The 16,082-nt window shown below is 48.9% G+C and overlaps 1 protein-coding gene across 1 annotated transcript; it reads left to right on the top strand.

The window, feature by feature from the left end:
• The first annotated feature begins 62 nt into the window (after positions 1-62).
• KLHL28 (kelch like family member 28) lies at positions 63-14,168 on the top strand. The gene is made up of 5 exons (XM_081876342.1): positions 63-239; positions 2,228-3,126; positions 5,564-6,007; positions 8,216-8,424; positions 10,147-14,168. The coding sequence occupies exons 2-5, from the start codon at positions 2,228-2,230 to the stop codon at positions 10,308-10,310; spliced, it is 1,716 nt and encodes a 571-aa protein (XP_081732468.1). The 5' UTR covers positions 63-239; the 3' UTR covers positions 10,311-14,168.
• Positions 14,169-16,082: the final 1,914 nt, after the last annotated feature.

Here is a 16,082-nt window from a genome sequence, read left to right as displayed (position 1 = left end):
TATATATATATATGCCGGGATGGGGATTGGTTGAGAGGGGGGGGGCGGGTGAAACCCCGCCTGTCAGGGCCTGAATCCAACCCGCTTTCCTCAGGGGCGGGCGCCGGAAGTGACGCGGCCTCGCTCCCTCCTCCCCTTCCTCCTCCTCCTCCTCCGCCTGTGTTGTTGTGGCTGCGCGGAGCCCGCGGAGGTCGCCGCCCCCGCCCCTCTCCCGACCGGGCCGCAGCCACGTGACTCAGGTGAGCCGAGGGGGGGGAGTGACTGGGGGGTGTCCTCCTTCTTCCCCCCCCGGGTCCCAGGTGAGGGGGGCGGCCGGACCCTCCTCCTCGCAGCCCGCCTCCCCCCGCACAACAGCCCTGCCGGGTAGGCCAGGCGGAGAGGAGGGGGGGCCGCCCCCGGGAGAGAAAAGGCTTTGGGCGGGGAGGAGAACGAGCGCTGCGTTGCATGGCATTTGCCTACTGCATTTATATATGCTCCCTTTGACCTCCGACCCCCCTTTGACACCCCCCACAACAACAACCCTACGAGGTAGGCTAGGCTGGGAGGAAGCAGGGGCTGCCCCCCCCCCAACCAGGTGAAGTTCATGGCCGGGACGTGGGGGGGGGGATTTGAACCCTGGCCTTTCCCTCTGTCCCCGCAGTGCAGCATAAGCAAGGCGTCCAAAGACTCCCAAGGGGAGTTTTAAGTGGTCACATCTTTTCATTGCCTGGCCCCATGTACTTAATACCCCGAAGGCGACAGTGTGCGGGTGCAGGGAACCTCCTCAAGAGGGTGAATGGCTGGGTAGCACTTTCTGGGGTCCGTGAGCCTCCCATTGCATTTCTAAAAGGAGTTCAAGGTGGTTACATGGTTCTCTCCCCCCCCCCCCGCTTTCCTCACAACGACCCTGTTAGGCGGAGAGACTGTTCCAAGGTCACCCAGTGAGCTCCGTAGCTGAGTTGGGGGATCTGAGCTCTGTTTGACACGCTAACCACTATGCCACACTGGCTTTTGAGGATGGAGTGGGGGGAGGATATGGGAATAACATTGGTTGTATTTTGCCTGGTCTGCTTGACACCAGTCTATTCTCTCTGATAGAAGCTCTCATTACCCCTCTTGCTTACGGAAGATCCCCAGTTCAGTGGTAGAACATGTGTTTTGCAAATAAAATGTGTTTAGCTTCAGTCCACCTGCATCTCTCCAGGACGAGCGGAGACCCGGGAGAGTCACTGCCAGGCAATGTGGACGATATTTCCTTATTCACTAGATTTCTTACCTTTAAGGTCCCAGGCTGGGTTGCAGCATGAGCATGTAAATGAAACAGATAAACCGTTACAACCATAAAATGGAAGGAAGAAGAGATACAGCTATACGTAGTAGGTGAAAAAAGGTAAAGGATATTGTTAGAACAGTATAGTATGCTGTGCTAGATGGAGTAATGGTCTTTCTTGGTATAAGGCAAATAATAATAATAAACTACTAATTTTTTTTTATTTATACCCTGCCCATCTGACTGGGTTTCCCCAGCCACCCTGGGCAGCTCACAGCATATATCAGGGCATACTAAAACATCAAACAATAAGAACTTCCCTCAACAGGGCTGCCTTCAGATGTCTTCTAAAAGTCAGATAGTTGTTTATTTCCTTGACATCTGAAGGGAGGCTGTTCCATAGGGAGGGCACCACCACCGAGAAGGCCCTCTGCATGGTCCTATGAATGTGGCAAGTCAAAATATTTTGAAATGATTCATCCTGGGTGGTATCAAAGAACTGTGCACTTCAAGCAGCTTCCACGCAAGATAGGCAATTCAAGCCAGATGTGGAGGGAAACAAGAAGTTAATGCAGCAAGGATAATGAAGAGAGAGAGAGAGAAAGCGCTCTCATGGAAGCCTAGCAAATTAAGAAAAAATATGTGCGGCCACACAGGACTTGCGTCCAATTTCTAGGTGGACTCAGCACAACATGTCCCACTAGTACAACAGGGCTCTCCCCCTCCGCTCGTCCACCCCCCAGTCGACTCTAGCAGTGGGGGGCAGGGAGGACCCTGAGAATTGCACATCAGGTGAGGAGTGGGGAGGCAGGCAGAATGCTTGTGCTGATAGAGCAATCTCCAGCACTAACACAAATCCCAGCCTGTGTGTTTCGGTATGTTCCATGTGCAATCATGAGCCAGGGTTGCTCATGCACTATGCTTTGAGGTTTCAGCTCTGCTTAACGCTTTCCCAACTTTCCCTTCCATGCCTTGCAGATGGACCCATCGTCCCCAACCTACATGATTGCCAACTTGACCCCTTTGCACTCGGAACAACTCCTGCAGGGCTTGAACCTCCTCCGGCAGCACCATGAGCTCTGCGATATCATCCTTCGTGTTGGAGACGTCAAGATCCACGCCCACAAAGTGGTGCTCGCCAGCATCAGCCCGTACTTCAAAGCCATGTTTGGCGGCAACCTCTCGGAGAAAGAGAACTCTGAGGTGGAATTCCAGTGCATCGCCGAGGCGGCCCTGCAGGCCATAGTGGAATATGCCTACACGGGGACCGTGTTCATCTCTCAGGACACCGTGGAGTCCCTGCTGCCTGCTGCCAACCTCCTGCAGATCAAGCTCGTGCTGAAGGAGTGCTGCACCTTCTTGGAAAGCCAGCTGGATCCTGGAAACTGCATCGGGATCTCCCGCTTTGCGGAGACGTACGGCTGCCACGACCTCTACCTGGCCGCCAACAAATACATTTGCCAGAACTTTGAAGACGTTTGCCAGACGGAAGAGTTTTTTGAACTGACTCATTCCGAGCTGGACGAAATAGTTTCCAATGACTGCCTGAATGTGGCCACCGAGGAGATGGTCTTCTACGCGCTGGAGTCCTGGATCAAGTATGACGTGCAGGAACGCCAGCAGTACCTGGCCCAGCTCCTGCACTGCGTGCGACTGCCTCTGCTGAGCGTCAAGTTCCTCACGAGGCTGTACGAAGCCAACCATCTCATTCGTGATGACCACACCTGCAAGCACCTGCTGAACGAAGCCCTGAAGTACCACTTCATGCCTGAGCACAGGCTCTCTTACCAGACGGTGCTCACCACACGCCCCCGCTGCCCTCCCAAAGTGATCTGCGCTGTAGGAGGGAAGGCTGGACTCTTCGCTTGCTTGGAGAGGTGAGGAATAGCCAGAGCCAGGAAAGGGTTAGGAGTCCGCGGTCTTGCTTTTCCTAGCGCTTCTGTTCAAAAGCCACGGCAGTGAGCGATGGTTTCTGCACCCCGTAGTTGAGCATGACAGAGTGACAGCTTGGTGGGCAGCCTTCTGTGGCCTTTCATTTCCTGGGTCTTGTAGAGCAAGCAGAAGGGTCAAACAAGGAAAGGCTTGGGATGAAACAGCTTCGGGAAGGCAATCAGTTCATTGCTTATAATATGTAATTCTCTTTATCAATTGTTATTCTGTTCTTCATGCACTCCAGTAGCCACTCTGTAAAGGGTTAGACCAGGGGTCAGCAACGTGCAGCCCATGGGCTGGATGCGGCCCACAAAGACTGTTTTACCGGCCTATGAACCAACCCGCCCGCTCAGCAAGTCCCTCATGCGCTGCGCTAAACCAGCGCGTCGCGGGGACTCGCCGAGCAGCACTGGAAATCCCGTCTGTGCATGCGCAGATACCGGAAGGCACAATTTTCGGTCTCTGGGCATGCACAGAAGCAATTTCCAGCGCCACGGACATGCGCAGGCGCAAATTCTGGCATCATGATGATCTCTCTGGGAGTGATCTGGCTCATGGCCAGTAAGCCTTGCCAACCCCTGGGTTAGACCACACTCCTCCCTAGTCCAGCACCCTCTTTTCTGGAGTGGCAGATGGAAGGTGCCTCCGGGAAGCCCGAGACAGGACACGAGAGCAATAGGGCTTCCATACTTGTTTTCCCTCAGCAGCTGCTATTCAGCATCATGGGGCTTCTGCTCCTGGAGGCAGCATGGGGCACTGAGAGGTTTACCACCCATGAATTCTCATCTCTTATGGCCATCCAAGTTGCTGGCCTTCACTGTGGGAGCGAATTCCACCATTTAATTTATGTGCAGTGGGAATAAGGGCTTTCTTTTGTCTGTCCTGAAACTCCCAATAATCACCTTCATTGGATGACTCCCAAGTTCCAGTTTTATGAGAGAGGGAGAAGAATATCTCTCCCCACTTTCTTTTCACCGTGCATAATTATTTATGCCTCTGTGACCCAAGACCATCACTTTTTTCTAAACTAAAAAGCCCCAGGTGTTGGGGAGCTTTTCCAGACCCCAATCATCACAGCTGCTCCTTTTTGAATTTCTTCCAGCTCACTCTACAATATTTTGCTTATGGGGCAGCAACCTTGAACTGTAGACAGTATTTCAGTTCTCATCACACCTTGGATTCATAGTAAAACGTGATGATATTGACAACGTTTCTTCTTCGCCCCATCCCAGCAAGGAATTTGCCTTTATCAAAACTCTTGCACACTGAGCTATTCACTGCTGCTCCCAAGGTTCCTTTCCTGACCAGTCACCCCCAGTTTGGATCCCTTCAGGGTCTATGTGAAGGTGCCCCAGTACACATAATTTTACTGCCTATTCACCAAATTTGGAGAGATCCTTTCACAGCTCTTCATAACTTTTCTTACCGTACAGTATCGTAATTTCATGTCATCAGCAAATTTAACCACCCCACTTCTCACCCCCAAATACTGGTTATGAGCAAGTTAAGAAGATCTCTGTACAGATAACTGCAGAACCCAACAACTCACTGGCCTCCATCCTAGAGAACTCTCATTTTATTCCTATTGTTGGCTTCTTGTTCTTAGACATTTTTGCATAGACAAGCCTACCCAGATGTTTAAAAAGCTTGTATGAGTTTTCATTTGTTTTAGTCTATTTTACTGTGGTTTTAACTTTCTGCGCATTTTACATTTTTAGGGTCAATTTATTGTTTTATCCTTTTTGTAAACCGCTTTGAGGTTTGTTCCTAACCATCAAGCGGTTTATAAATTTTATGAAAGAAGAATAAATAAGCCCAATTATACAGGTCCATGCGAGGACCTGTCCTCTTATCCCATGACTGCAAAGTTAGCTCAATACTTTGGCGAAGGAAAACCTTTTGAATGTCCACACATACAATGTCTTCTGGACCGCCTGTACCCATGCTTGTTGACGCTGGGCGATGCCCGAGGTGGTGTCGCTCTGTCCATCAAGGAGGGCATTGAGTCCAGCAAACTAGAAATCCCCAAAGGGGTGGACTACTCCACAGAATCGTTGTGGGTGGTGAAGTGGGACCCCAAGGTAGCCATTGAATTGGATGGCTTTGAATGAGGATTGGACAATTTCAAGCTACCAGTGGCTACTTGCCCTGATGGCCATACGCTGCTTCCCTGGTCAGGCAGCACTGTTTCAGCATGTCAGTTGCTGGAAACCACCAGAGGGGAGAGTTGCACTCGTGTTCGGATCCCGACTGAGAGTTTCCCATAGGCACCTGTGGGAATGGGATGCTGGGCTGCTAGGTGGGCCATTGGCTCGATACAGCGACCTCTTCTTCTCTCCTTACATTTTGCCTCATGACCTCTTCCTCCTCCTCCTCCCGCAGCGTTGAGATGTACTTCCCTCAGAACGACTCCTGGATCGGCCTGGCACCTTTGAGCGTCCCTCGCTACGAGTTCGGGATCTGCGTCCTGGACCAGAAGATCTACGTCATAGGGGGGATCGCCACCCACATGTGCCAAGGCATCAACTACCGGAAGCACGAGAGCTCCGTGGAATGCTGGGACCCCGACACAAACACCTGGACGTCCCTCGAGAGCATGAACGAGAGCCGCAGCACCCTTGGGGTGGCAGTCCTGTCGCGAGAAATCTACGCCTTGGGGGGCTACAATGGGCAGTCCTACCTGCAGTCGGTGGAGAAGTACATTCCCAAGGTGAAGGAGTGGCAGCCTGTGGCGCCCATGGGCAAAACCAGGAGCTGCTTTGCCGCAGCCGTCCTGGATGGAATGATCTATGCCATTGGAGGTTACGGCCCCGCTCATATGAACAGGTAAGTAGAGCTGGGTCATTGGGGGTTGGGTGAAGCACCCCCTAGCTCACCCCCTACCCCACCCCCACAGACCTAAGCGCTGTTCAGTCGGCACATGCACAAGCTGCTTCCAGGCAACCCCTAGTTGCTCCCTGTGAGCCTCATTAGCTTTCTCTGGAGGATTCGCCCAAGGAATTCTCTGTGATCTTCAGCTAAAACCTGCAGTAGAGTTCAACCTGTTTTCCTTCATTGCAAACTTAGAAAGAGAAATTGGAAGGTTTCAAAGAAGCTTTTAGTTGGCTTGAGGCTAATAAAACAGTCCTGGTCCGGAAACGTCTCTGTGCGCACTGGCTCTGTGCCCTTCACAGGGCAAGATGTTGGCACCCCTGTGGGTTCCCTCGTGTCTTCTCTGGGCTTAGTTTTACTCCGGCTGAATACTTCCTGTTCACTTGGTGGAAGGGCTGGGATCCTGACTGGTGTTGCAAAAGCAGAGTGGAAAGTTGCCTCATGCAAACATCTTCGTTAAGCTTGTGTTTGGATTTGAATTGGAGCAGGAACTCCTCTGTGCCCCCACCCTGTAGAGTTGGGGTCTCTTGTCCAGCCTTGGCAACCATAGTCTTTATATAACTGAATTGCTAGCTCAACTAACACTGAAGACTCAGCAATGAGCTCACATAAAAACACCAGCCCACTTAAAACAAATAAATAAACTGTCTATTTGATTCCACATTATTATAGCAGAATTAATATTGCCCCAGAACTTCCCCATTTCACTCCTAAACTAGGAGGCCTTGCAGTGTGGCTGGCAAATGCTCAGGTTCACACACTGTGGTTTCTTACCCTCCCCCCCCCCGCATCCAATATCTTCTCTTCTTCCTGCTGTGGGTACACTTAGGTGGGTCTCTTTGGGAAAAATAGGCACCTGGCATGAAAGGTAGAGCTTAAGAGTTGTGTCCAGTGCTCCATGTGCATGATTCCCTTGGCACAGTTGGATATTTATTTCCTCTCCATCCCCTGCATGCCTTCAAAATCTCTGGAGGCTCCCCCAACCTCCCAGAACTCATTTTGAGGGGTTCAGGAGAAGAAGAAAAATAAACCCTGTTGTGCATACGGAAGTCCATCGCACCAGCAGAGCTTCAGCGCTAGTCTCTTTTCCCAGGCTTCTTATATGGGTGGTATAAAGAGGAGGGTCTTGGATTCGCCTTGATGTTCTTGTAGCTGGAGGCAGGAGTCACTGCCCTGATATGTGAACGCCTGGTGAAAGGAGCATCTTCCTTTCAACAGCACAAAGCCTTGGCCTTTTTGATGCCTCTTGCTGGAACTGGGCAGGATGGGGAAGGCACGGAGGTGTGTCCAGCCCTTTTCCTCGGATCCCTCCACTTCTTCGAGAAAGTGTGCTGAGAGAAGGGATCTTTGTGCAGGGGGAAGGGGCTTACGACAGGTAACATGGTCTACCTTCCCAGTGGAGTTTGAAGTAGAGCCGGGGCAGGTGGCTTCTGTTGACTTGAGCCAAGATACAGTGTGGGTGCAGGATTATTGTGGGCCACATCATCCTTCATGGTGTGGGTGGCATTCCTTGCACTTCTGGTATGTAGAAGTGTCCACGAAGGCAAGGCCCCTTAGCCATCAAAACGCTTAGGAAGCACGGCATGAGCCCAAGAGGGGCTGACCATGTTGGTGTGGCAGGTGTACCTGAGCACTGCCCCTCTTTTTCCTCCTAAGTTGTCTTGGTCTTTTTGGAGCAGAGGAAGCTGCCTTAAACAGATATGGAACATTGGTCCATCAAGCTCTGCCTTGTCTACACACACTGCCTGTGGTTGTTCAAGGTTCCGAGCAGGGAGTCTTTCTCCGTCCTTCCTGGAGGGGCCATTGGGGACTGAACCTGGGACCTTTCTCTTGCAAAGCTGATATATTCTGCTGCTGAACTATGGCCCTTCTCCTTACATGCAGCTAGTTCACAGCCTTGCTTTCATTGTGGGCCAAGGATACTGCACTGGGTGACCCTTCTTTAGCAATTGCTCCTTTGGTAGATGTCTTCCTCTTTGTACCCAGAGCTTTTCTGTTACAGCAAAATATATTGAGGCTAGTAACTCCTCTTCTATCAGATATCTCACTGGGGATTCCCAATGTTCTGGGAATCCCTCCTGAACACAGCTACAGTGGCCTCTTGAGGTATTAAATCGGTACAAAGTGTTGCCACTAATCCCTTTGGTTGGTCTGCTTCTGCAGTGTGGAACGTTACGATCCCAGCAAGGACTCCTGGGAGCCAGTCGCTCCGATGGCAGACAAAAGAATAAACTTCGGCGTTGGGGTCATGCTGGGCTTTATTTTCGTGGTCGGAGGCCACAACGGTGTCTCCCACTTGTCCAGCATTGAGCGATACGACCCTCATCAAAACCAGTGGACTGTTTGCCAGCCGATGAAGGAACCCCGAACAGGTAGGAAGAATCCCAGGAGCTGGTTCTGGTTGGCTTAGAAGTTGCTGCCACTTCCTTGTGACTTAACGGGGGCTGGGGTGGAACTAAGTGAAACTGCACAGAGTCCTCCTTTGAGACCACGTGCAAGAATTCTCTTTGCCTCAGTACTCTTCACATACCTTTTATTTGTAGGAATGCATTCTTCATCTGTTATGTCCAAGCAGGACAGTGCTTAGTGGAGTTGTCAGGATACCCCAAAGGGCTCTTTGGCTTTGCTTTCCAGAAAGGAAATAGTAGTCCTTGCCACGGTAGACCAAGAAACTCTGCAAGGGACCTACTTGAGCAGCACTCAAATAACTGATGATTCAGGGATATAAAACCTTTAAAAAGAGGCTGCGCCTCATACAACTGCTCCTTCCTCACTTCCAGTCCTCTCTGGGTGAGAGCAGCCCAGGAGCTGAAAATGCATTGAAAGGGGATGTTGGATTGATCTTTCGATGCAAACGTAGCTTAAGATGCTTCCCATACCTTAGACCTACCTTTACCAACCTGGTGTCCTCCAGATGTTTTCCACTACAACTACCCTACAGTGCAACCCATGTGATTCTGTGGCTGATGGGACTTGTAGTCCAAAACATCAGGAGTGCACCAACTTGGGAGAAGGCTGGCCTTAGCCTCAAGGTTACTGAAATGCTTCAGTGACTCCTGATCGCGTATCTTCCTCCATCTGGCAATATATGGCTTTTATTGCTGTCTTTGAATGTGGCTTTGCCAGTTTCCTCTTTTCCAACCGTGTACTTTTTTCTGTGGCTGAGGAATTTGGCGAGGCTTGATCCTTGAATCAGTTTCCTTTGTCGGTAGCCCTGACTTGCAGAAAAACCCCAATAAGCTCCACAGGGGAGTTGCTTGCTGTAGCTAAGAGGGAGTCCCCAAATCTGAGCCCCAAGAGCAATGGTGAGCCAACGAGAGGTTGTGCCTCCCTTGTGAGCTTGAGGGCGGTGTCCTGCTTGCTCAAGGGCCGGATCAGCCCAAGGGGGACCTCCATGGACTCCCATCACCCTGGCCTAAAGACTAGTGGAAGCTTCTGTTCCATCTGGGAATGCATTTGTGACACTGTCGGTTGGACAAGGAACAATTTTCTGCCTCTATTAGACACCTTTTCACAGTAAACCAAACCCAAGGCATCACCCAGAGATTCCACATCAGTCTCTATTAATTTAACTTTTAATTTCTGAAGAGGCTTTCCTTCCTGCTGCTAAAACACTGTTTCAGTCTATCTGAAGAAGTGTGCATGCACACGAAAGCTCATACCAAGAACTAACTTAGTTGGTCTTTAAGGTGCTACTGGAAGGATTTTTTTTATTTTGTTTTGACTATGGCAGACCAACACGGCTACCTATCTGTAACTTCCTGCTGCTAGTTTCATGGGCCACATTAACTTGTATTGTTCTGTACTTATTTGGTATTGTGAACTGCCCTGAAAATATTTACGTTGCTAGGTGGAATATAAATCTGTTAAATAAACTTCCCAGATGATCTAGGCCCAATAATAAACTCGGATCTGTAAGTTCTCTTGAACTCAGCAGGGCTTCAGCCTGAGCCTGCTTATGATCAGTCTCCAAGCTGCGCAGTTGGCCTACATTCTGTTCCTACAGTCTTCTTCCTCCTTTTGTAGAGAAGGGGAGGTGATATCCTAGCAGTCAAGATTTCTTTTTCTCCTTTCTACTCCCCCCCCCCCATTAGGAGTTGGTGCGGCTGTAATTGACACCTACCTTTATGTAGTTGGCGGACACTCAGGGTCATCCTACCTGAACACTGTACAGAAATACGACCCCATATCGGATAGCTGGCTGGACACGGCTGGCATGATGTACTGCCGGTGCAATTTTGGCTTGACGGCGCTATGAAGAAGGAGCACTTGAGGATGCAACTGGCACAGACTGTGGAGACCGGAAGCTGCACTTCCTGGAGTCAGGAGGAAGGGGGAAAAGCTCAAATGAAATGCAGACTGGTTAACCCCAAACGAGAATTGTTCCTGGTTATTGCTGATCACAAAGAAGCGAAGGGCGGAAAAATGGAGCCGGTTTCCTAGCAGGGACCCAGGCTGCATACTGTCATTAACATGAAATAATTCATCTCGATGCAAGAATCACTGTGTTGCCTGAAGTAGGCGTAGAAACTCCCTGACTCATGGAGCTTTGTCCTCTTTCTCCTCCTCCTCTGACTGATGCAGTTAACCTTGGTGAAGACTGCCTGGTTGATGTCTGGCTCCATCTTTGCAGTGAGAGACCATCATTGCTTCACAATTTTTTTATGAACAGTTAACTAAAGGGCTGCCTCTCCCCCCGTCCCCCATTACTCCAGGTTTGTAAATAACTGATGTGGTCGTCGTCTGTTTGCCTGCACTTAGTATCCACTCCCTGTTGTTTTTCTTAACTTGCTTGTGTGGATTTGGCGAGTGGACGAGCGGGTGGCTCTCTTTAAGTTGATAAGCTGAATGCCTTTTTAGCCCTGCACTTTTTGGAGTTGCCTACCTGTCTAAAACCTGTAACCCTTCTTTCCCTTCTCTTTATCTGAGTGAAAGGATCAGCAACTTTCAAGCCTGACACAGAGATAGCAGTTTAGACAGCAAACCCTTCCACACCTCTTGGGTTGTTTGTGTGTGTGTTTTTATCATATTTAATCAGTTTTGCAGCATGTGTGTAAAAATTACTTCAAAAAGATAGAAGTGTCCACCCTCCCTTCAATCCGTATTAATTGGCCCGTGTATGACTGTAAAGAATGTACAACCAAGTTTTCAAAGTCTTCTGATTCTAACATGGTGCTAAGAAAAGATTTATTTATTTTTTAGCAAGGCTGTTGGCAGTCTAAGGCTCCTCTCACCCGCAGCACAATTACAAGGAATCAAAGTCCCATTGAAACCAGAGGGACCAGCTTCCGAGTAAATAGGAGAGGATTGCACTGTCTTGATGGTTTGGCGAAAAGAGCAGGATCTGCGGAGTCTGAGGGGGGCTGAAGCCGATGTGGTGAATGCCGCCAGTGTACACGCTGGTGGTTTCTTGTTTTGACATTTTCCTTCTGTTTCTTTCGTCCGTGCCTGTGCAACATGTCAAACATTTAACATCATAGCATTTCATTAGATTACATCATTTGGAGAACTCTGACTCAGATTCTTAATGAACGGAAAGTATATTCTTCCATATAGAATTATTGCCTTTTCCCTTTAAGACAAATAATGAGGCAGCATAGATCCCACTACTTTCCGTCTTTCCAAGCAATTCTTAAAATGCTGCTTTTCAGCCAGCCTTCATTTCAGGAGGACGTGCCCAGTGTTGGTGAATTGCTCTCCAGCCGGGTGGTTCCTGTAAGAAATATCCATCTAAACTTAGTTTTAAGTTCTGAAGGGGTTAAGCAAGACCCTGTGTGGTCATCCTTATTTTATACAGATGACTGTGAAACTAGTTCTTCAGATTTCTGTTTTGTGTGTTTGCCTCCATATATTTCTGCTTTGTTCAGGTGGCTACACTTTTGCTGTTGTGTTCTCCCACTTTCCTTCCTCTCAAAATCATTTCTCCCCTCTTTTTTCTCTATTTAACACAAGTTACTTTCCCCAGTTATTCATAATTCACAAGCATACCGCAATGGGGTATGCAGTTTATTTGTGTTAAGCCTTTTATTTCTGAACTTGTCCCAAGTTCTAACAGGGTAAATGACGCTGTTTTCCCCCTTCCTTCCTCCTCCTCCTCCTCCTCCCATGAGCTCACGTTTAGACTGACACTAGGAGAGCACAGTCAAAGTTGCATCACATTTCTACCTTGCATGTACTGTGTTTTCCCGAAACTTTCCTTAAGATATTAAGGGAGTCCAGCAGAGTTTTCAAGCAACTAAGTGACCGAACAAGCACTTTCTGCCTAGGGGCTGCAGGGTGACTTGTCGATTCTTGTTCCTCAGCAATAATAGCATCCTGCAAACAGTTGCAGTGACCTTTCATGTCCGGAATTGTGCACTTGGAGGAATTCCTGTTCATTTCTGTGAGGCTTCCTTCGGAGATGCTCACTGTGGACAGCGCGAAGAAAACCTTAAGCAATTTATAGGAGGCCGTCAAAGCTGTTTCGGTTCTTCTGTGTTCATGAACTGCTTAATTTCAGTTCAGGAAAAATGCTTGGTTAAACAGTTCACATGTGCTAGCGCTCTCTCGCTCTCTCTGAGGTGCCTTTGAACTTAGAAACAGATTGATTATTGGAACTCCTAGCCACAAGGCATGACCGGAGGGCGAGGGAGGGAGGGAGGGTATGAAATGGTTGCAGGATGCAAAGGCCTTGATGAGCACACGGTTGCCGTCGTTATCTGCCATGCCCCTTGAGCCTTCTGCAAAGCATGACCTGCAGCTAGGCTGTCGTCGTAAGCAGAGCTGGCAGTTTCTCATCATGCCTAAGGACCCCTGAGCCAAGGATGTGTTTGGAAACACAGTGCTTGAATCCTGGCCGTTGCCCATTCCTAAGCTGCCCTGTCGGAAGGAGGTGGCATATATTACCCAGTAGAGGGTCCAACTAATCCAGATGTAGCAGCTTTTTATCAAGGGCCTCTGGGCACTTTCATTGGGGAGCCTACAAAATTGTTAGCTTATTGGAATCTAGCCCTGTAGATGTTCATGAGTTCTTTAAAAATATATTTATGTAGAGCACTTGCATTAAAAACCAGTGTGCTAAGGAGCAAATAACTGTTTTAGTCGAGACTAGATTGATTCCTCGCAGGGTAATTTGTGAGTGTGGTAGATGCAAGTCTAGGGATTGGCATATTTCAGCAAGTTTGCCAGACTCCCTTCTGTCTGGGGGTTTAGTTTTCCCATTCACCTAAGTGCTCAGGTGTAAGGCAAACCGAACAGCCCGGCTGTCACACTTCTAGGCTGCAATAAGCTTGCTGTAGTTCAGCAACTGTCTTCTCTCGCAGAGAAGGCCTTTCCACGTAAGACATTGCACAAGGTCTTGCTTAAGTCATCATCCCCGTGTGGCCAAGCAACTGTACATCAGGGGGAGTGTGTGCCTGCTATCGGTCAGATTTGCATTAATGGGTGACTCAAGGAGAAAGACGCAGACACACTGCCCACACTCGAAAGCGCACTTCCCTTCCATCAGGAAACATAGAGCAGAGTAGATTGGAGGGGTGGCAGGTGTGAGGTATGCTGGGCTGCACATGGTGCTCCTTGGTGCCACAAGACTGTTGTCATTCAGCTCCTAAAAGGACCTGAGGCAGAACATTGGGAAGTGTTGTGGTTCCACCGTGGCGCTGCCCTGGGCACCTGTTTGTCGCCTTGCTTGCATTCGCCCCTCTCGCCCACCCACCAGAGATAGTGACGTTCATTATTGTTGCTTTGTGACCCTTCCGTTGTGTGTGAGAACATGAGCACTCCACGCTTGCCTTAAACCCCTCTGAACTCATTGGAAGAGCTGGGTGACGGCTCCTCTCTTTGCCTTACACGGGATGTGCTGTCACCTCTCTGGCCCAAGGCAAAGCCAGCTTCTAAACCAGGATTCCGACTCTGACCCGTTTGCCCCCTGGCTTTGCTGGGCAACTAGCATAGCTTCCTACCAGCGCGCTTCATGTTCTCCTGCCCCGTTTACAAAGGTGGCATTCAAGTTGAGTGGGAACCTGCTCAGCAACCTCCTTGTTCTTTTGTGTTTGCTAAGTGTGATAATGTTCTTTTCTCATTGTAACGGTATTTCATTTGGTTGTGCAATGTTTACTAAAGAAATCAGTGAAAGCAAGCAGTTTGGGAGTGTGTTGCTTGACCCCCCGGCTCCTGGAGTGTGTTCACCAGTCCCCAAAGTGACTGCCCGTTGGGAGCTGTCCCCTTTTTCTCCTGTCTACGATTCTTCCGAACCTTACTATAAATCCTTTTTGTTGAATACCAGCACCCTGAAATTCTATTCCCATCTCCCTGCACAATAGCTCTGCAAATCAGGCCAGGTTGCAAAGACAGAGACATGCCCAGAGGAAGTTTCAAAGCCAAGTAAAGATTGAGAATGATTATCTTTGACACAGAAGGACAAGTCCCAGGCAAGGCACTAACAGGGCTGCCCCACTGGACAATACTTGAGAAACAGAAAACTGCAAACTTGCTCCCGTGGGTTGTGTGGTAGCCATCGAGCTGGCGTGAAAGAGCCACTGCTGTCACCGACATTTCAGTGTGTTTCACTGGACTGCCTGGCTAGTTAGGTAGCAAATTCTGCTGTGTTTTCAGTTTCCAGAATCAAAGTTAAAAGCACACATAAAACATTCAATAGAAACATGTACCTACCCTTCAAAGCAAGGAAGAAATCTTCTGGTCTTTAACTGGAACAATTAGACCAAAGAATCATTCTGATAATAAATGTATTTCTAATATATTTCCTTTGGTTCAAGAGAATTGCCAGGTTGCTGGGAGCCAGGTCTCCGGTTCCCAGGCTCATGCAGCAGTCATCGTGTCCTGGATTCCCATTCTTTCTTTCCTCCAGTCTTCTTGAGAAAAATAGATTCAGTAAAAAAAAATCTGCAGCCCCAGGGTTTCAAAGAACAGGAAGTAGTGGTAAGTATTCACTTTCAAAAAGAGATTCAAATTCCCATTCAGGGAATAAAAAAATTGAAATATTAATGACCATTAAGACTTAAACAAGAATCAGAGCAGCAGTTAACAGAGATGGACAATCGTTTATGAATCTTGCGAAGATGTAGGAATTTTGAAATTAATGCAAAATAAACACAAGTGAACCTCCTTCCAGGATCTCAGGGTACTCAGCAGGTCTGTCTGAGGTTAATGAGCTGACAAAAGTGATGTTAGCTACTCTGACAGACAAAGCAGCAAGTTGCTTTTGACTGCAGACCAACTATGTTTCAGTGTCAAGTTTGAGTGACACATAAAGGGACAACCTCTGGCCCCAGACCTCACTTCATGCGGCCCCCACCACTGGGACCTCCAAGATGCCCCACCAGAGAGCCTAGTTCTTTGTGGCTATTAAGAGCTCCCCCCACCCTGCACTTTCTTTCAGAACAATTTGAAGAAAGTAGCAGTTTAGTTGACAAAAGTAAATGGCTGCATTGGTGGGGTGCATTTAACCCCCTGCTTCCTTTGGCGCCTCCCTCTTTTGCCCGCCCAAAAAGAGACACTTTTTGAAAAAGAAGGAACGATCTTTTAGCTTTTTGAAATGCTAGTTTTAATGTATGTATGCGCTGGTACCTCGGGTACCACTGATATATTTTTTATGGAATATCTATACCGCCCTTCCTCCAAAGATCCCAGGGCGGTCTGCAATGCGACACCCCGGAAGACATCATGTACAGTGGTGCCTCGCAAGACGAAATTAATCCGTTCCGTGAGGCTCTTCGTATAGCGGTTTTTTCATCTTCCGAAGCAAGCCCATTGACAGCGGATTAGCGCTATTAGTGGTTTAGCGGCTTAGGGCTTAGGAAAAGGGGGGGAAAAGGGAAAAAACCCCTGCAGGAACTCGCAAGACATTTTCGTCTTGCGAAGCAAGCCCATAGGGAAATTCGTTTTGCGAAGCCCTCCAAAACGGAAAACCCTTTCGTCTAGCGGGTTTTCCGTCTTGCGAGGCGTTCGTCTTGCGGGGCACCACTGTAATGTTATCATCTATCACAGCCTTTCTCAACCTGTGGGTTCCCAGATGTTGTTGAACTACAACTCC

The sequence above is a fragment of the Podarcis erhardii genome (assembly GCF_964252035.2).
Source record: "Podarcis erhardii genome assembly, chromosome: 1".
Taxonomy (NCBI): domain Eukaryota; kingdom Metazoa; phylum Chordata; class Lepidosauria; order Squamata; family Lacertidae; genus Podarcis; species Podarcis erhardii.
Note: the sequence above shows the minus strand (reverse complement) of the source record. Positions and strands in the feature narration are given on the sequence as shown.